A 21,400-nucleotide genomic window follows, 5' to 3' on the forward strand; every position below is an offset into this window, starting at 1 on the left:
AACACAAATTAAACATCAAATGACAGTTAGCCACAGGCAAATTTACTTTATATCTATCCCATTTTCTACATACATAAAAAGTGTACAGGATGGATGCATGGACTTCAGTTTCGATAATTTGTATCAGAAAAAAATATGGCCAAAAGAAGTGTAGCCTTGAATTGTATTATAGAATTAACAGAAAAAAAATGTAACATAGGTAGCATAGGAAGTTATAGAGCACCAAAATGGTAATTGTAAGGTTGGAAAGCACCAGAAGATGAATCAATCGAGAAACTCTTTTACAGGAAGGAAATTTGAGTGAGTATATGCGGCTTTGTCTAGTACACATCTCAAGGTCTTTCAGTAGATTGTGTCCATTTTCTCCCCAGTCTGAGTGCCATGTCTCATGCAAACATATTACATGCACTGTGGAAATAGACTTGGATTGTGACCATTTTTTGCAGATATTGAAGGTTAGGACATCATCATGCACGCGAGAAACAAAACAAAGTAATCTTTATGCTCCAATTAATATATCAAGTACCACAATTACTTCGAAAATAGATAGGACTCAACTAAAGAGGTACGTAGAACTTGATAATAGAAGAGGTTCAAGAGCCAAAGCAGATAATTATAGTAAAATGGTTTGATAGATGATAAACTATAATGCTATAATTAAAAAAGCTCCTTAGAAGGCTATCAAGGACGTTGCCACTAGTTCCCTCGGTCTGAAGAATCCCAGCAATAGTAGATTTAGCCAAGTTTGGTTGCAGCATACTGTCCTCTGTTCGAACATTGTCCTTCTGAGAAACACAACAAAAAAAACATATTGAATAATAAGAGAGCAACAAATCTTCATTTCCCTGCAAGAGAGAGTTCCACATATCAATCTAATTCTCCTGAATTCAGGTTCCATCAGAACTGGAAATAGCATGAATTTGAATGTCTGGGTATAGAATCACAAATTTTAACCTTATAGCAACTGATTTAGCTAACAAAAAGAAAAAAAGAAAGAAAGAAATTTAAAGCATATTAGGTGCGCAGATAAACTGACCTATGATCCATCCTTTTTCAGGCTGCTGAACGAGCAATAAAGCAACTGAAAGATCTTAGCCAAAAATAATTTAAATTTTACAAATAGTTCGTTTTAGATAAGTAGCAATAACCTAAAAGATCTACAAGTACCATCATCAGATAGGTATCTAACAAGCCAGAGGAATCCAAGTAATGGTTTCATGGTCCCCAAGTAAAATTTTAGAAACTAATGTATATCAAAATTTGTGAAATTTGGTAGGCAAGCATATTTTTCTGTGTTGGCATTTTCCAAAAACTTTTATATTAGTCCAACTTGAAACATGCAAAGGGCATCACATCAACAATTTAGAAATTAGACTATTCAATATTATATTCAAGTGCATAAATTGCTATGTTATTGCAATTATTGCTAACTCAAGCTACATGGCAAGAGATGGCATGAAAAACATCATAATAGTAAAAGGAACGTCAACATGAGTTTTTGTCATAGTAAACATCACTTTAGATGCATTTTCAATAAAGCTGCTTGAGTTGATATATGAGAAATGATGAAACACGGAATCCAAAAATTTTAAGGAGAAATATATAATAGTCTCATAGAGGATGGGTCTTGGCACAATAGTAAGATTGCTTCATCAGACTTGGATGCCATTGGTTTGAAAAGTTGAAACAGCCTTTCTACATGCAGCTATGTATATTTGACCCTTCACAGATGCCATAATTGCATGACCCTCGTGTATCAGATGCTCTTTTATATATAATGGTCTCATGTGAAAGAATAATGAAATGAGATCTACTATTAAAGAAAACACGAAAAAAAGAGCACAAATGCACTCGTAATAAAACAAAGAGAGAGAAGAACAAGCACAGTTACCATATAGACAAGCAAAATAACAAAGAGCTAGCAAGTTTGTGCTGTTCAAATTTTCCAATTAAGGTATTACCCGGACTTCTGAAAACTTTCTAATTGAAAACCTGTAATAGAAGGAAAGAGTGAGACCTTTCCTTTAGTAGAAGATAACTCATCTTTTTTTTGAGCAATAAAAGATAACCCATCTTGATGACAAACATTTAAAGAGAAAAACTACTTGTCATTGTGATTTATCTCCCCCAATCCCTCCATAAAGAGAATAAAATTGAATCGTTAGAAGGGGAGAAAGAAAAGACTGTGAATCTATAGACAAACATTAACCTTGCCGTATTATGTAACTGCCAAACATCTAATCATACAAGAGAAATAAATAATTTTCCAAAACCTTCTCTCTCACTAATTGAGATTTTGCCCCAGATACCTTTGTAAGAGCATGGAACTTAATTGTTAAGTCAAAAAGGAATTGTATGCAAAATTTACTCAACCATAATGCGTAGAAATTCCAAAATTAAGGGAAAAAAGAAAGACCACAGGTTCCTAAGGAAAATTAACCTGAGAAAAATTTAATAGCAGATGCTGCAAAAAACTGCTGATTTCAAGAATAATGATGGATTCTTTGAAGGTTGGTTTTTAAGTACAAAACGAGCTATACGCAGCCAACTAGTATTCAACATGCTTGGGATCAGTACATACATATAAATAGATACTAGTATTAGGCACATGTCAATGCACATAAAAAGATTTCCTGTTTTGGCACTCAAAAAGAAAGAAAAAAGATATTTGTCGCAAGATTATATTTCAATGAATATCAAGGTTGCTTTTAGATTGGGACCCCAAAGATTTATTGAATCAACTGGTTAGGATTTTAGAGCATTTTCTGAGCCAGGATTTAGAGACTTCATGTATATACTGGAACTCTAAATATGCATACTTTTAATAAAGTCTTTTTCATTTTCTAATAGATAAACATTGTGGTGAGTGTTGGTCGAGTGTCATATATTTTTCTCTTTTTTTTCTCCTTTCAATTTATTGATTGCTTTGTGACACCATGAAGGCATTTTCATCATTAAAAAGGTTTGGTAATAGATGAAGAACAATCCCGTCACAAAAGCCTCTCTGATCATTAAAATAGTAGAGATGGCATACATATAAGTATTAGCATAGTGCATACTTATATACTATTTATTTGTAGAGTTATCTTCTATATCTTTTGAATCATTGTTTTGTAATATAATTAGCTTAAATAAAATTGTTTCTTTTCTTTTGATAGGTAATTCATATCTCTACTGTCCGATAAGAAAAAGACCTAATTAATGTTGAGATACAATAGCCACATGAGGGTTATAAGTATCGTGTCGTAACCCTAATCCATACTCAACAATGTCTCCAATTTCTCCTACTCCATCAACAAGACTCTTCCATCTCTCCCTCCTCCCTTCCTTGGGTGCTCTACTCATCTCCAATCACCTCACCTCAAGCTATTTCATCAATCCACTTTAAGCCACCTTATCTTCCCTTGATTTGGCTTTTCGCCAATCACCCCATCTCTGCTAGCCACTCTATTGCTATTACCTGTTTTACAACCATCAATGAGCTTGGTTGAGCTAATACATGAGTACCAAAAACATGCATGCATGAGTCCTCACAATGATCCAAGCTCAAGCCCGACCTAGCTAGCTCATGAAAAGTTTGAGCAAACATTATTCATGAACAAACCAAGCTTGAATTGACCAAATTGCCAACAAAGCAAATGCCAAGTAAGCTAACAATATTAGAGCATTCAAAGTACGATGATGCATGATCATGTGAAGCTATTAAGCATCTACTTATTGGCTCTATTCAATGTGTTGCTATGAGATTCACATGTGTGTGTGTGTGTGTAACTTGTGAGGTCTATTAGGAAGTCTAAGCAAGCTATCAACCTAGACCTCAGATGCGATGGAAGATAATAGAAATGACTAGGATTAAAAAGAAGAATCCGGAGCGACTTGGGAAGTCCCTAAATCATATGATCTTAGAAAACAAAAAAAGAGAGTGCAAGATTTCTCATGAATGGCGACTTTCATTATACCAATTTTTCAAGAGTTGTATGACCTAAAGTTTTCCGGTATCGTTAGAATTATCTATCCCTATTATATGGCAAAAGTTAACAATATTAGAGCATTGATGTCAAAGTACAATGATGCACGATCATGTGCAACTACTACCTGTATGCTAATTGGCGGTATTCGGCGTGCAACTACTATTTTTACACATTTGCAAATTTTTGGCCTTTTTTGGAAGCTTGACCCAACTATCGACAAAATAGTACCTATGTATTGCACAATATGAGAAAAGCGACACTAATAAATATCTCAAATTATGGTATGGGGGCTCGAATCGAACAGTACGAGGTGTATCGTACTGGTTCGGTACCTGTGCTTGATATAGATGGCGTATCGACATTTGGCATGTGAAAAAAAATCTAGCAGTTGTCCCAAACAATCATGCAACTCAAAAAAATTAGATGTCGTGTTCTTCCAAAAGATGATTTCTAATGTACTCCTTTCCGAAGTTGTATAATCTAAAGTTTCTTCTATTATTAAAATACTCTCCCGATCACTTGTCAAACTCAAGAGTTGACAGTTGATAATTACCGAAAAAAGCAAAAGTCAAATAAGCTAATAATATTAAAGCATCCAAGTTAAGATACAATGGCACATGACCAACCGGAGCTGCTAAGTATCTACTAGCTGAAGGTGTTAGAGCCTATATGGAAGCCTGAGTAAGCAATCTACGTAAATCCCATATACAGTGGAAGGTGAGAGAAGCGACAAGGATCAAAGAGAAGAATCTCTGGCGGCTGTCCGCAAAGATCCTAATAAAAAGAGGATGCATCATTCCTAGGAAAAAAGTGACTTCCGATTTGGTACCCATTCTTGCAGAAGTTGTATCACCTAGAGTTTCCCGCATCCTTAAAATTCTCTATCCCCATGATATGACTAGAAATCCTAAATTTCAAGCCTATGGATTATTCCATGGAAAAGCTGTCCTAGAATCCAATTTAGGCCTTAGAGTTGGATCTAGCAACCTCTCTTAGAGTGTTACTACTACGAATCTTTTCATTAAATTTCAAGTCAAATTTTCAGTTTTTTAATGGAGTACACTGCATCTAAACTACATCAACATGAGACTTGCCTTAAAAAAAAACTTTTTTTTTAGATTTCCAATTTCTTACTTTGTTTTTATTGTATATTTTTGTGCATATGACTCGAATTGTTAACATGCAAATGCAAATGATCAGAAGCAATACAGAAATACATTAACGCAAAGAAAGCTCATCGTCGCACAAAACTGAGTAATAGAATTGGATTATTAGCTGCAACAAGCTGGACAAAAATATAAATTAAACAAAGTGCAAGAGGATATACATGAACATTACACCAAAATTATTAGAAACTTAAGCCATGCAATACCTTGCAAGCTAGAAGAAGCCAGGTTTCAACCAGAAGACAGGTCCCGATAGATTCGAGGACCAACGGCATGATATCAATTCAGAACTGCTGCTATCTCCTATGTTCCTCAACCTGATGAAGTGAACAGCCTCTTCATGATCACTGGATTTAGAGATGTACATGCAATTGCGCCTGCACCCGTGGAGCTCATGTCCAACAACGCCTGAATTGGAATCCTCAGACAAGAACAACGTTTTCTCTCCCATGGTATCCACCTTGGACCATATCAGACGACCCTCCCTCAGATCAGCCTTGTAGATGAAGGTGTTCATCTCGTAATCCGGACTATCGTTATCCTCGGTGTCGATACCTACCAGAAGAAGCTCCCCCTTGGACTCCAAAAGCTTGAACTGGTCGGGCACCAGCGGATCCGGCAGCAGCGAAACGCGAGCGACCCTCGCGGGAGTAGCGTTCAATTCGCAGGCCGCGATGCGGCCGACGCGGTCGACGGCGTAGAAACTCCCATTCCAATACGCGACGCTGTCAATGTTGTAGATACCCCTGGTTTCGACGAGCGTCCACGCACCGTCGCCGGGCCGGCAGAAGCCCAACTCCTCGCCATTTTGGAGGATGGCCATGACGATGCATGGCTCCCCGGAGCTGGGCGGCGAGGAGAGGACGGCTTCCTGGATGAAAGGGCGGTTCTGCCAGGGGACGCCGGGACGGATGCACCTGGGGTTGGCCAGGCAGCGCTCGATCCTCAAAATGACACGCTTGCTCGAAGGCTTGGGGATGTGGTGGGTGAACGGAGGGAGCGGGACGTTCTCAGCGGTGAGGGGGTTGAGGAGGGAGATGGAGTTGGTGGGCTCCTCCAGCAGGATGAGCCAGCCATGGGAAGTCCCGCAGAAGGTCTTGTTTCGGGCTTCCGCCGGCAGTGGGAGGGTGTGGACGTCGCCGTCCGACGGGTCGAAGAACGGGATGGTCTCGGTGTTTGGATCGAACGGTAGGAAGAGAAGGGGTGGGAATTTGATGGCTGGAGCACCCGAGTGCCAATTAGAGCACACAGAACGGAAGTGAAGGTAATCTAAGCTATGGTCGAGCTTCTTAGATACGCGGTTGAGGAGATCGATACCAAGAGAGGACCAGTCGGGGCTCTGGTTGTCCATTGTTGATCTGAGAGCGAGAGATGGAGACAGAGAGATCGAGAGAGAGGGGTTTGGGGAGTGGGATTCTGATGGACGGGGAGTAGTGTGGGGAGGTGGTGAGCCTGCGGGACGGTGCTCTAAAGGGAGAAAGATGACAGGAGGGGAACACTGGAACAAAACCTGGGGGCGTCGCCGGGGGATTTTACTTACATCATCCGCTTTCTTTATCTCGTCATCTAAATTGTCCTGATAGCAGCAACGACGGGAACGTCGCGGGCCTTCATGTGCCTTCGTCCGTTCGGCAACCGTGACATCTGTACGACCTTTGTCTTCACTACATTAAGTGCCATTTTATAGGTAGTCCTAGTACAGATAATATTTTATAATTAGGTACTACACTGAATGCACTGAAACTTTTTTTTTTTTGCATATTATTTATGTACAAAGTTATCTAATATTTAGTAGGCAAAGACTTTACAAACAAGGTCAAAAAGATTAGGCTTCAGAAAGGTTGTGTTACATACAGACAGATTATATAAGTAATAATTTTTAATTATTTTGAGATTTATTTGAACTCATATATATATATATATATATATATATATTATTTTTCAAAGATTTAGATTTTTATTTTTAATAAATATATATATTTAAAAAAATATTTAAGAAATATTTTTTATTTACTCTTTCCTTTTCCGTAGATTTTTTGCGATTGAGCCGACCCTCAACTCTTATTTATTACTGGCGATATTTTCACTGCTTCTGAAATGATAAAAAACCAATTAACTACTATGTCCTTTAGTGCAATAGAACGTTCAAAAGTATAGTGAAAGTTACAGTAGTTAATTGTAGTTTATTTGCATGCAACAAATTAACGTAATTAATTTTATTGCCACCTTCTATTAAAAAAAGGTGAAAAAGACAAAAGTGCACTGACAAAAGGTTAAAGCGCATTTACCAGATGAGCATAAAACCATTAGAGGTTTAGAGCTATTCATGCTTGTCCCACGTCTCCACTCAGTTATTTTTTTTAGAGAGGCATCGGGAGAGAGAGAGAGAAAGAAAGAGTTTTGAACTCTGATTTATCAAGATAATAATTTTTAATAACCTGATAGGACTTGAACTTATTATGCTGATGCCAGCTCCCAACAATTTCAGCAACTGCGTTTGGTTGAGATCCACTTATTAGTTGCTCGTTTGTGATGTGTTTCATATCGTGTAAATAGACCCGACCTATTTCCATAAATTTATTGAATTCAGTCAAGAATAGATTTTTAGAGTCTTGAGGTTCAAAATGATGCTACATGCCTGTTGCTGGAAATTGGACCCGGGGACAATCTTCGGTCGAGGGAGAGGGAGAGGGAGAGGGAGAGGGAGCGGCGAGTCACCACGGCGGGGTGGCGACCGGTCGGCGGGCGGCGTCCTCCGTCTGGTGTGGTCGGAGAGAAGGAGCAGCTGGTCCTCGTGGTGAGGCGGCGATCCGTCAGCTGGTGGCGTCCTCCGTCTGGGTGCCTGCACACGAACCGGTGGCCGGGTTTTCCGGCGCCGGCCCTCCGACGCTCAAGTCAGGGAGGGGGCAAATAGTGTGAAAAGAGAGATAAACAGTGTCTGTAGAGTGTATCAATCTTCCAACCCCCTCCTGAGAGGCCAAGGCTCCCTTTTATAGGCGGGGGTCGGTTTACCTGCGATGTAACAGGGCGAAGCCGTAGTACGGCTCGGCATGTCGTTCAGGTCGGCGCACGGTCAGGCGAATCATTGCACTGATGTCGGCGGTGAGGGTGTCGTACAACCCGAACTAGCACGCTACCAGGCGAATTATTGCATTGGTGTCGGAGGTATGGCCGAGATCAGAGACTTATCATAGTCGACTAGACTCTGCTGGGCTAGTTTGCTGTGGAGAGCTGAGAGTCCGTAGATGACAGGAGCCATGCGCATTTATTGTGGAGTAAGCCGGAGATCCGCATTTATTGTGGAGTAAGCCGGAGATCCGCATTAATTGTGGAGTAAGCCGGAGATCCGCATTAATTGTTGAGTGAGCCGGAGATCCGCATTAATTGTTGAGTGAGCCGGAGGGTTACAGCGGCCATGCGCAATAAATGCCAGAGGGGCGTCAGGGTATGGTCCTCGGCCGGACCTCAGAGGTGCACGGTCGTAGCAGGTGGTTGACAAGAGTAGACCTCGAACATCGGGGTTTTTCTCAGATCGGAGGTCTCGAGGTCGGTCGTCTTGAGGTCGGGCGTTCCGAGGCCGGACGCCGACTTCGGCCATCCAGGGTCGGAGGTTGTGCGGCTTCTTAGGGGCATTTGCGTCATTTGGGGAAAAAATCTTATTCCCCCAACAATGCCTATAAGGCATTGTGTTAGAGAAAATCGGAAAAACTCTCAAAACTCTACTTTTAGCTAGCAACATTTAGATTTGAACTCTAGTCTCCTCCAAAGATAATTTCGGTGCCAATTGGTATAGCTCGGGGCATGTTAGAATTTGTTTTTCTTAATTATGATGAAATTATTTTGATTATATTAAATATTAATGGCTCTAGGTTTGAATCCTGCCACCTTAAAATTGGTCAAAATTCCTTCCATCCCCGCTCTCGAAAAAAAAAGAAAAAAGTTTTATTATCGTCCCCTGCTCTGATGCCGTTATATGACCTAATGACTCCAGATGGTATGATGATTTATTCTTACAATAGCAGGTTAACTGGAATCCTCTGGATGAAAGCATTAGCCTGTTGTATTGCATAAAATAACAAATAGAACAGAATTTAATCATGTCAAATTCCTCTGATGCAAGTAAGCGCTATTATCCATTTTTTCGCTGCAATTTCCCTGTTCTTCTTACAGTCAGTATCTTCTTATTATACTTAATTATCAATCAACACTTGGCAGACCATATCACAACAATTTTCAACAAAAGAAAAGGAAGGAAAACGAATGCAAATTTGTGCATATACATGATAAAATCATGCATGGGAGAGCAATTCTACAATAGAAACAAGTAATAAGAATCCAGCTCACATGACTCTTGGTACATGAGATGGCTATGCTTGGCAGTTGGTAAGTTTCAATCCTGTTACACCAGATATGACATTTCCATGTAGTCCCTTTCTCTTATGAAGCCCAGCCTTATTAGACATGGGTTGCCGCATTGTTCAAATATATCAGAAGAAAAAAAAAGAAAAGAAGTTACAAGAGTTCAAATATACTCAGAATATAAGCTATATTGCATTCATCCTTTTTCTGACATTGGAAAAGCAATGAAGAAATGAAAAGAACAGCAAGGCACAATTTACATTTTGCAACTGTTTCCTTCAAATAAGTAAGCAAATGGAGATCCACAAATACCACCATCAACCAGGTGTTTACAGATCCAAAGAAATCAGAGTAATGCTCACAAAATAATTCCACAAAGTAATGTATACTTCCTTGCATTGGCATTATTTTGTATTGCTTTTCGTTCCCCCAACAAAGCAAAATGATGCCATTCCCTTAGTGACTTATCCAAACACCTATAAGGTACATACAACAGGTGTCACATCAAACGTATGAATCTAAGCATATGATCGAACTGTTTGCCAACTTGGTGCAGCAAGTGATGGCATGAAATATACGCCCTTCCTGAATTTTTAAAGGAATGAAAGGAATTCATCCATGATATGCATCAAAGATGAACTTACAATCAAATGAACGAAAAACAGCAGCAAAGAAGACTCTGTTGCAGCCATAAATTAAAAGAGGAAAGGAAGGCAGGATAAACTTTTTTTATTACTGAATCAACACATCAGTAGTGGAAAGTCGACTTGATGGATTCTCTACCTAACACAAGTGGTGTTTATAGTAAATGATCTCCTAAGACGGATCTTAGTAGATCTGCTTGGGTTAGAAACTGAGGAATGCTTTGGAGAAAAAAAAAATATCAAGAGTGAACTAGTAAAATTTTCCACTGGACAGGCCCAATGACTCACAGCCCATCTCTTTCTAGCTTGGGCAAGCTCATCCTCTGGGCTCAGCCGAGTTGGTTCCTGGCATGGGCCCTAGGAAGCATGTTGGGCTTCAGATTTGATCAAGCTCGAGTTAGGATTATGCTCTGAAATAATAGTTAATTTGTACAGTTCCTTTTAATGTCATTTCCATGCGAGTACTATACTAAAGTTTATTTCTCTAAAGCATACAACTTCTATTACTATTTCAATCCAAATCCACAGCCACCCCAAACGATACTTTAATGGATCATGGTCTTAGATAGAATGAAAAACGACAAGCGTTACAACATTATAATGCTAATAATAATAATATAATAACGTTACGCACAAACTCTTAAAATAGTAACACAAATTTCAAACCAAGCTGCTTACTAACATCACATGATTATCCTCATTTTTGTAATAAACCATCACATCCCTTCATTTGCCAATAGCCATGATCATCATCATTATATCTTAATCCACCTCCCAATACCAATGACGCCCGCCTCCTCCCCCTCCTCCCTCCTTATCTAATCCATACATTAAACCAAATCAAAGTGCAATTCAACGCTTAATCAAATGTTAATCACATAAAAATACAAATATCTCCCATTTTTAAATCTTAATTCTCGTTTTCCTTTTCTTTAAACTTTTAAAAATAGGAAAAATCACCTTGATCTCGCTGTCACCTCCCCCAACTCCACACCCACCTTCGCTTCCCTTCCCTTCCCTCTCCGCTTTCCTCCTTCCATTCCTCTCCCTTTTTAATACCTCTTTCATTATTTATCTATATATATATATATATATATATAGGATATACATAAATTTATTTTTAAATTAATTAATTATTATGGATTACCACCAATTCCTTCTCCTCCGCTCTCTCCTCCTCCACTCGGATCCATGGCCTCTACCTCCTCTCTGATATCATCCCGCAATTAGGGTTTCGTTCTCCGGCGATTCCTCCCCCTGGATTAGGATTAGAGTTGGGGTTTCGGATTCGAAGAGAAAGACTGGAGCAAGATGTTCAACAGGATCATAAAGCGGGGAAACCGCAAGGTTCCCAAATCGGACGCCAGTGAGCCGGTCGTCTACCCCTACGGCGCCGCCGCCGCCGGAGCCGCGGCGGCGGTATCCGCCTCCAACGTGACCGTCAACCACGCCTCCCGCACCACCCTCTCCTCCTCCGTCCCCGGCGGCGGCGGCGGCGCCCCACTCAACTCCCACCCTCAGGCCTCCTCCGGCGCCGCCGCCGCCGCCGCGCAGATCGAGGCTGTCCCCCTCTTCCGCGACGTCCCCGTTCCCGAACGCCAGGCCCTCTTCCTCCGCAAGCTCCAGATCTGCGCCGTGGTCCTCGACTTCACCGACACCCTAAAATCCGCCCGCGAGAAAGAGGCCAAGCGCCAGACCCTCCTCGAGCTCGTCGACTTCATCCAGTCCGGCTCCGGCCGAATCACCGAGCCCGTCCAAGAAGAGCTTGTCCGCACCGTCGGCGTCAACATCTTCCGCTGCCTCCCGCCGGCCTCCCATGAGAACACCGGCTCCGAGAGCGCCGACCCGGAGGAGGAGGACACCTACCTCGATCCTGCCTGGCAACACCTGCAGCTCGTCTACGAGCTCCTCCTCCGCTACGTCGTCTCCTCCGATACCGACACCAAGGTCGCCAAGCGCTACGTCGATCACTCCTTCGTCCTCCGCCTCCTCGACCTCTTTGACTCGGAGGACCCCCGCGAGCGCGACTACCTCAAGACCATCCTCCACCGCATCTACGGCAAGTTCATGGTCCACCGACCCTTCATTCGCAAGGCCATCAACAACATCTTCTACCGCTTCATTTTCGAGACTGAGCGCCACAGCGGGATCAGCGAGCTGCTTGAGATCCTCGGCAGCATCATCAATGGCTTCGCGCTGCCAATGAAGGAGGAGCACAAGCTTTTCCTCGTCCGGGCTCTCATTCCGCTCCACAAGCCGAAATCGGTGGGCATGTACCACCAGCAGCTCTCCTACTGCATTACCCAGTTTGTCGAGAAGGATTATAAGCTCGCGGACACGGTCATCCGTGGTTTGTTGAAGTACTGGCCCGTCACCAACTGCCAAAAGGAGGTGCTTTTCCTCGGAGAATTGGAGGAGGTTCTGGAGGCAACGCAGCCCGCTGAGTTCCAGCGATGCATGGTTCCTTTGTTCAAGCAAATTGCGCGCTGCCTCAATAGCTCTCACTTCCAGGTTTGGGACCCAATGAGCCTTCTTTCTTTAAAGTGAATTTTACCATAAATAAATTGGTAGGGTCTGGCTAGTTTTTAATTATAAATTTCTTGTCATATACTGAAAAAGGACAATTTGGATACATTTGTGGCTTTTCCCTCCCCCCAAAAAATAAAAGATTTCCTAGAAGGTTTACGAGTTTCACACTAAGCTTTTGATCTTATTGTTCTTCAAATATAGAAGAAAACTTTTTTCCCATCTGTCTTATGTGACATAAACAAAGACATTATGACTCGGTATGAAGAGGTAGGCAGATACTATATCTTCTTCTTCAGCCGTTCTGATCCTTTTTTTGCACAATAAAATACTATGTAAGATGTTCTTACATTGTATAATCTTGTACTCGATGGTGTTATATGATTTCCTTCTGAACTTAAGTTCTTGGTTTGTTGAGCATGTAAAACCATATATGAAATTGTCGAGACAAAATGTGTCTTGACATGCATTTAGATGTTTTCTCATTTTGATAGAACTTAGGAAGGATAGAGGAGTGAGTATATAGAGGAGCCATACAACCGGCATTAATTGAGGACAAAGTGATGGGGAATTAGTTTAGATTACATGGAAATGTGCCATAAGATTTGGGGAAGCTTTGGAGAGGAGTGGGGCCTTGAATATATAGTATATTAGAGAAGGCATATTAATGGTATTGTTAGTGTTTAAAATGGAAAAAACGGTTAACATGATATGACATGTGCAAGCAAGATGAGGAAGCCCTAATAAGGGAAGGTGGCTTGAATGTATACAGAGGGGCCTGAAAAGAGGGGACCAACTTGTTGCATAAGGTTTTAGAAAGAATATAAAAAGGTTTGAAGTGATTATATAGGTTTGGGAAGTTACTCTAGTAACTTGAGACTGAGGAAGGGCTCTTTTTCAGTCTGTCTCCTGTCCCTCTGTAATGCTACCTGAGAAACAGCAGATAATGCATTGAAAGAATAAATTCGCTGCACATGATCCCTAAAATTCTACACGGAGGAGAACTTTTTAATCCCTGAAAGATTTCAATCAAATGCATAAAATAAATAACTCTTTTCTTTTAGGAAAGCGAAGCTTGTGCATTAACATATATGGAAATTGCTATAACTGAACCTACTGTCTCTAGAATAAGAATGTTTCCAACTTATGTATCGTAAAGAAAATAAAACCCTGTAAACAAGCTGGAATACTAACTAGATCAGTTATTAAATCTGACTCCCAATTGAAGTGAACTTTGAGAATTTATTTTATTTGCTTCTGCATTCTGATGTTCTGCAGCCTCAGGAATAATTTCATCCTTACTGAAATTGCAAAAAAATGAGCATTAGAGATGGTTCCCAATGTATGCTTGTACTCATGATTCGTTAAGGAAATAAAATGTCAAGTTGTGTAGTCCACCAGTTTTTTATAGGCTTGATGGCAGTGAGTTGGATTGGATTCTTAGGCATAGATTGATTTGCAGAGTGACTCGTAATCTATTGGTTCGGACAATATGTGTTGGAACTCACTTCCGAGAGACATTGCATTAGAGGCTAGACTACCTAGTAGCGACCTTAGCTTGGCCCCTAGCTACTCCGCTAAGGCTTCATTTGCCTAGACAGCCTTCTTATGCTACTCGATCCCTCAGATACCATCCAATTTTTCTGCTTAGAACTAGTTCTCCCAAGTGGGTTGAATTTGGACTATCTTTTTGGTTGATTGGGTATTGGACAAGGTGAGATATTAGGTGGGTTGGCGAGGTAGGTGATAACTTATGACCTTTATCTTTGACACTTGTGCCCTTACACCTTACCCTAGATACGGCTAAACACTTTTGACAATTCTTGGTTAGTTATTTATCTTCAACTTCATATCGCTCACTCATCATTTAGCAGAGTTTTTTTTTTTTTTTTTTGCTGCATGTACTTGATTACTAGTCATGTTTTATGGATGATTGGTTAATGCTTCATCAATTAATGTTATCATATGATATGTGGAAAATTTGTCATTTTATTAGTTGACATGTCACTTTGTACCAAGACAACTCAGTTAAATATCAAATTATTCTTAGTTTAGTTAGTTTTTATTCTTTAATTTTTGAGTTAGTCTAAAATTTGTTAATTTTAGTTATTTTTATTAAATCAATACATTCTAATAAAGCATGCACCTTTTGCCTTAACATTATGCTCTCCCTTGGTCATGAGCAAAATGCACTCACCTTTTATGGCACTTGTGACTTTGCCTGTTCGCAAGTCTCTAATGACGTCCCCAATGTTTGAATTCTAACTCTCCACCAGTTAAATATTCTATCCCAGTAATGTCAAATAATTTGGTGTTACCTGGACACTAGTTTTTAGGAGTTCTAAAGTGTTAATGCTTTTGAACACTAGGATACAACACAATATGGATAATAATCTAAGACACTCCAAAGATGGCGTGTCCTGTTTACATCAGCTAGAGGTAGCAGCACTTGATTTGTCTTTCTTTCTTTTATTTTTTTTGAGTGTCTTGTCAAGGAACCCCTATTTTAAATTATGATAGTTGAATTCTCAACAATTTTTTCTAGTAAACGGTATTAATCTGAGGCGTCCAAACTCCTCTGGTGAAGTGTCACAGCTGTTTTTTCCTGCAATGATATTATGGCATGAGTATGTGTTTTTAAAGAACTTTTGACTAGTCGATTTATGCTAGTTATTGAAAGATACAGTATTTTTATTTTGTAAATTGTATTGTATGGGTGCATCCGAGTGTCAGGATTTTTGGAGGTTAGGGTGCCGAACACTTGGATGTGATGCAGCCAAGTTTAGAATCAGACTGCAGAATTTAGTTAATTTGCTTAAATAATTTCCAGATCTGACTTGACCTGATTTTTACCCTTCAAACAGCAAAATAAGCAACTGAGTGTACTTTGAAGGGGCAAAAAAAAAAAAAATAGTGTATGGGAGAGAAGATTAAATATTAGAGCAAAGTCTGGGTGCAGGGAAGATCGAAGAGCTAAAGTGCTCGATAGAGAAGAAAAAACGTAAATTTATTCAATACTCATCACCGAAAGCTAAAATTGATTTTCACTCTATCTCCTCTCCTCTTTAAATAACTGAAGAGATTACATGATTAGACTAAATATGACTCTTAATTGACTAGGACATTTATAAAACTTTTCCTACATTTTCCTAACAAAAAGAGAAGCCAATGATTTTTCCTAAAATAGAAAAACTCGTAATATCGTAGGATTTTATATTAAAAAACCATCAAAATCTTTCCAAATCACATTTCTAATGATTTTTGGCCTTTCCTAATTGAAGATGGATCCATAGTGGGACCTTTTGATATTATTCCTATGTAAAGTAATATTCAGAAGCCAAGTACAAAAATAACCTTCGAATTAAATACTTATATCACAAGACAATAGATCATACATAAAGATTTAAGTAAATGACCCAAGACAATAAAGCAGCAACTCAAGTGAAAGTAAAACCAAAAAATTAAAGCAACTAATTCTTAACCTAATTCAAGCCCAAACACCTGACTGCTCCAAATGTCTAGGTTACACTAATAAAGTTGGTTGTCTCTTAGTGAGAATTGAATTGGATGTTATTCCCCTAATTTTTTTCCCTTCAAGTGCTTTCTCATCTACCACTAGATCAAAATGAAATATTATTGATTACTTGGCCTTTTTGTGTGCTGCAACACATTTTGAGCTGGTGTCACTAGCTTGTTTTTAAAGTTAGGATTGAAAATTTAATGGTAATCTCATTAACAAAAGGATGGGTTTACAAAATTTGATCAAGGGCTCTTGGAAATAAACAATGATGATGCTTTATTTATAAAAAAAGAAAGAATACATAATGCCTCTCAAACTTTATTATTAAGAAGAAGAATCAAATCAAATTTTCCATCTAAGGTTTCATTTGGAACCATTCTCTTGAATATACAACATGCAATTTTCATTTTCTTCTTTTGCATATCTATGTTTCGAACTTATACTCTTGCAAATTTATAAGAGGTTATTGTCTTGAAGTGACAATCAATATAAATAATATGTTTTTATTCTTTCAAGCTGGACATGAAGATATACTGTTTTTTTTAAAAAAGGAAACACATATGACATAACATTATTTTCCCTCATTTTACTTAATTGAGAAACTAGATATAGATAATAGGTTACTGCTACATGCACTACAATTGTGAAGTGAATGGAAGAACTTAGTAGATACACTAGTACTTGGTTGCTTAAAAGAGTATACTGGAGTCTGAAATAGAACTGATACGGTCTAAAGAGGCGATTGCTTTTTTAAAAAACTTGTGAATTTGATGGTATCATTTTCGTTACTATGCAAACAAAAGAAAATGTCCTAAATTGTGATTTAAGAGTCCAAGGAATACATAACCTGAGGAAAGAGGGGTAGGGGTAAATTACTTGGAATGAAGTAGTAAAAATGGACTTGATATCACTACATTTTTCAGAAAGTGTGGCCCTCAATAGATTGGAATGTAGGGAAACGATTCATATAGCTGGCCCTAACTAGTTTGGGATTAAGGCGTAGTGAAGTCAAGTAAGGAATACATAACCTAGTTGAACATTGGGAGCTATGTGGTGATCAATTAATGAAGATACTACAGAAGGATGAAAAACTAGAGTCAGATAAGTGGAATGTTGTTCAAATAATAGAGGTCTTATTAAGGAAAGTTTAGAGAATTAAAATCAGGAATATTTCCAATAGGTATAGAAATTTTAAGGATCCTAAGGAAGTAGTGTGAGTATATTTCCATTGTTTTGTGTGTGTGATTCTCAAACATTTCCTAGCAGGCCATAAAATATATGGCTGATACTAATAAAAATAATTAATTAATTTAATCAAGAGTTTTTAGTATTTTTAATGTATTGTTGATTACTAACGACTGTTATCAAGAAGGGGTCTATAACTAAAGGAATGATGAGTATCTAGGAACATATAACTACGGTGTTTTAAAAAACAAAAAGACACTAAGAAACTTGTCGAGCTTTAATGTATAATTGTATCATTATTTGCATGATATGTCGGAATGAGGTAGTTATGAGAATGCTATAATTTTTATATCGGAAAATTATGGGATATAGACCATGATTGTTCAGAAAATTTTCCAAAATGTTGAACACTGTATCTCAAAAACTGCTACCGTAAGGACAAGCACTCAAGCATTAGATTTGGTTTTCTTTTTCCTTTTTTTAACCAGGAGGAACCTCATCCCCCCCCCCCCTCTCTCTCTCCCAACCAAAAGATTTATTTAGTTAAGCGGTGGGCAACGAATTATAACAAATTTCTTCTAAATATAACATAATACTAAAAAAGCTTAAATATATATTTGTCAAAATTTATTTGGCATACATATCATGTAGAAAGTAGATGTTCAAATAATTGTGACATTCGTATGTTATAATTTAAGATATTTTAGAAAGGGATAGAATACCGATGAGGATGACCATCATTATACTAAAACAAGGTGGAAGCGTGCCTTTCTGCAAGCACATGGTTTGGTTTATGATAATATGTAACAAATCAATTTGAAGTGTGTGTGTTCAAGGTATCTAGATAATATGCCATGTGAAATAATTACCATTGACATCTATTCTACAAGTTTGGTGCGAATTATTTCCCAAAATATCCTGATCAAACAAGTATGACTTGCTCCGCCTCCTCCTCTTAATCATCATCATTGTTGTATCGATGATGTTGTGATTATTAGAGTAGGAGAGGTAGAGGCCCCACCTATTTTCATTCGATGATGGCATGAATGCAACCCAGGTCTCTTGTATCAATGTAAGAGACATTGCCAACTAGGCCACCTATTCCTTTGCCATCATTCAAGATACTGTTCCTTTGCCACATAGTTTAAAAGGATGTTATGGCAACACATGTATAGTTTTCTTCTTAAATTAACGATTGGCTTCATGTGCACTTTCTCTGCTTCATAAGGAATATCTATTCTTATTGCTATCTTTATCTCCACCATGTATGACTCAAATATCGTGACATGATCAGGCTTTTGCATGTGTCTCTGCTTGTGGTTCTCTCTTCTTCTCTCTAGATACCATTAAAGAGAGAAATGTACAACTTGGGATCATGTCTGTCATTTGACAAGAAAAAAGTATCTTGTGGCTGTAGAAAGTTAATACTAAACATTCAATGGCTGATGGTATCTCAACCGTCAATCAAGTGCTAGTTGCAGTAGGCTCATTCATGTACGCTGCATTTGTCTTGCTAACAAATATTAAAACAAGTACCATATAAAGGTCCTACCAAGTAAAACTTGAATCAATAGAATTTGATTTGGTTTGGATGAGTGCATCAATGACCACAAACATTATTTTTGCAAACACCGATGAAGAGTTTGCACCATGGATAAGAGGGCCAAAGAAAAATTGGATGGAGGTAGTTAGAATTACCAAAGTAGCCTTTCCATTTTTCAAAACTTAGCCTTGGATAATCTGTGTCAAATACCGAACAGTTCATTTGTCTGCCGTCAGATTGCTATTAGAACACTATTATGGATGCTTGAGAGTCCAGCTGGGCAAGATGGTGATGATTATTTGTAGGATGTATGCACAAGACTGGGTAACATTGTAAATGATCCATTGTCTAATGACCAAATTTTGTTATGAAGCTAAAGATGACTTAGCAGACAAGAATGGAGCCGATATCCAATGTTAGTTTTATACATTAGTCACAAATTGAGTTTTATAACTCTTGGAAATAGTTGTTCTTTGTGCATGGAATAATATTCATTAACACATTAAGTTAACCTTTTTTTCTTACAAGAAGTCTCTGGGATAGCCTGGGCCTACTTCAAGCTTTAAATGATGTTCTTCATTGACAAGTTTCCAATGGCTTTGGTGTAAAATGAAAATAATTGGAAAATTGGACATGATAGCAGGCCTATCCAAGATCAATACTTTGCATATAGTTTGTGTGGCTATTCTTCTTCGTTTGCATGTCTACTTGCATGTTTCCTGCACCCCTTATTAATGGTCATATCGCCATTTCTATATGATTCTTTTAAATTGGGGAGTTTGTATATTTTGTGCACTTGCTGTTGCGAGGTGGTTCTGCAAACTTCTGTTGACACTCTTGCTCTTCGATAAGCTTCTGTCTTTATGCTGGTTCGTTTAAGGCGCTTTGAGTTTGGTGGATCTTTTGCTGCTTCTCGTTTATGCTGCGACTTTCCGAAACAACTGCTTCCTTGACTGTAACCTGCCATTCTATAGTACTAAGCTTTATATAATTTGCCATTTGTTTAGCAAACTTTTCCTATGCCAGTGCTTCAATTCCAGAAGTTAACAACTGGCCACACAGAGAGAGCATTACCAATATTTTGCAGAACGTTTTTAGCATCTGTAACAAATTAGTTGGATCATTCCAAGATGAATGTTGGCTCTTTGTTCTGGCTTTTGTACGTATTTTGCATGTGATAAAGCTAAAGATTAATGGCAGGTTGCTGAACGGGCCCTATTCCTCTGGAACAATGATCACATTGTGAGCTTGATTGCCCAAAACCGCAGCGTCATCTTTCCCATAATATTTGAAGCTCTGGAGAAGAACATGCAGGGCCATTGGAATCAGGCGGTTCATGGCCTGACTGCAAATGTCCGTAAGATGTTCCTGGAGATGGACAATGAACTGTTTGAAGAGTGCCAACGACAGTACATGGAGAAAAAGGAAAAGGCCAAAGCCTTGGAAGAGCAAAGAGAGCTAGCTTGGAGAAGACTGGAAGCTGTTGTCGCAGCCAAGGCTGCAGGGGAGGAGATGATCCTAGTCAATTAGGCAAATTTGTGCCCTTCTAAGTTTTTCTTTTCTTTTTCTTTTTTAGTCTGCTTACCCTTGGTATTGTAACGTATAATGTATCATTTGTGGATATGCCTTAGATTGTGAACAGTTTCCAAGATTTTTTGGCATTTCAAAGAGATGCGTATTATCTTCAAAGCTCTTTCGTCTTGCTTTTATTCGTTTGCTTCAGCCATGACAATCCTTAAACAGGCACTGTAAATACATGTGGAAATATGATTTCAGTGTATTGTCTTATTGTGTGGTTGTGGTCGATGATCAAGCCAGTGCTGCTTTGAATCCATTCTCATGTTATGAGGAACAGACTGAGAGCAATTATGTCAACTCATGCTCCTGGGGATCTATGTCTGCCCAATGAGCTGCAACTGGTGCACACCCCCCCCCAACAATGCAGTTTCAAGAAACCATAGATTCCTTGAGAGGTTTGATATGAATTCAATTTGGACTATTTTGAACAATGAGACTGATTATGAAGTTTGAATCTGTCCTGAAGTCTGCAAACAGAGGTTAAGCAAAAACACTAGAATAGTTTTCAATTAATCTGCGGCCTCTAATAAACTGGATGACCAACAGAAGCACCTGCCAAGCCATTTGGTTGTTTTTTTTTCTATTTTTTAATCACAAGCCATTTGGTTTATTGAACCACAAAAAGGAAAAAAGAATTTGGCTACTGCAACACTCCAGATTGTGTAAACATAACCTTTTGGTTTATTGATTGGATTACAAACACCCTTTTAGCTATTCAAGAAACTGCAACCAAGTCAGATTGCTGTAGAAGCAGGTTACATAGATATGATATCATGTCACTTCTCATTGACCTGTTAATAAGGCTGTAAGCTGCAGATCAGGATAATTATGCTTCCTACTCCAGAGATTTTATTAAAAAAGAGAGTGGAATTTTTTCCAGTTACGCAGAAGGATCTGAGTGACAGAAT

At 38.9% G+C, this 21,400-nt stretch overlaps 2 protein-coding genes across 2 annotated transcripts; one reads left to right on the forward strand and one right to left on the reverse strand.

Moving 5' to 3' along the window:
- Window positions 1-510: 510 nt before the first annotated feature.
- LOC103723998 (putative F-box protein At5g55150) lies at window positions 511-6,581 on the reverse strand. The gene is made up of 2 exons (XM_039115243.3): window positions 5,344-6,581; window positions 511-785 (listed from the first exon to the last, which is right to left on the reverse strand). Exon 1 carries the CDS (start codon window positions 6,486-6,488, stop codon window positions 5,352-5,354), a length of 1,137 nt encoding a protein of 378 aa, XP_038971171.3. The 5' UTR covers window positions 6,489-6,581; the 3' UTR covers window positions 511-785; window positions 5,344-5,351.
- A 4,681-nt stretch (window positions 6,582-11,262) lies between these two features.
- Window positions 11,263-20,603, forward strand: LOC103723988 (serine/threonine protein phosphatase 2A 57 kDa regulatory subunit B' beta isoform-like). Its single transcript, XM_008815099.6, has 2 exons — window positions 11,263-12,651; window positions 20,115-20,603. The coding sequence occupies exons 1-2, from the start codon at window positions 11,452-11,454 to the stop codon at window positions 20,442-20,444; spliced, it is 1,530 nt and encodes a 509-aa protein (XP_008813321.3). The 5' UTR covers window positions 11,263-11,451; the 3' UTR covers window positions 20,445-20,603.
- Window positions 20,604-21,400: the final 797 nt, after the last annotated feature.

Source organism: Phoenix dactylifera, chromosome 16 (genome assembly GCF_051530095.1).
Source record: "Phoenix dactylifera cultivar Ajwa chromosome 16, Ajwa_hap1_PhDact_Kaust_v1.1, whole genome shotgun sequence".
Lineage (NCBI taxonomy): Eukaryota > Viridiplantae > Streptophyta > Magnoliopsida > Arecales > Arecaceae > Phoenix > Phoenix dactylifera.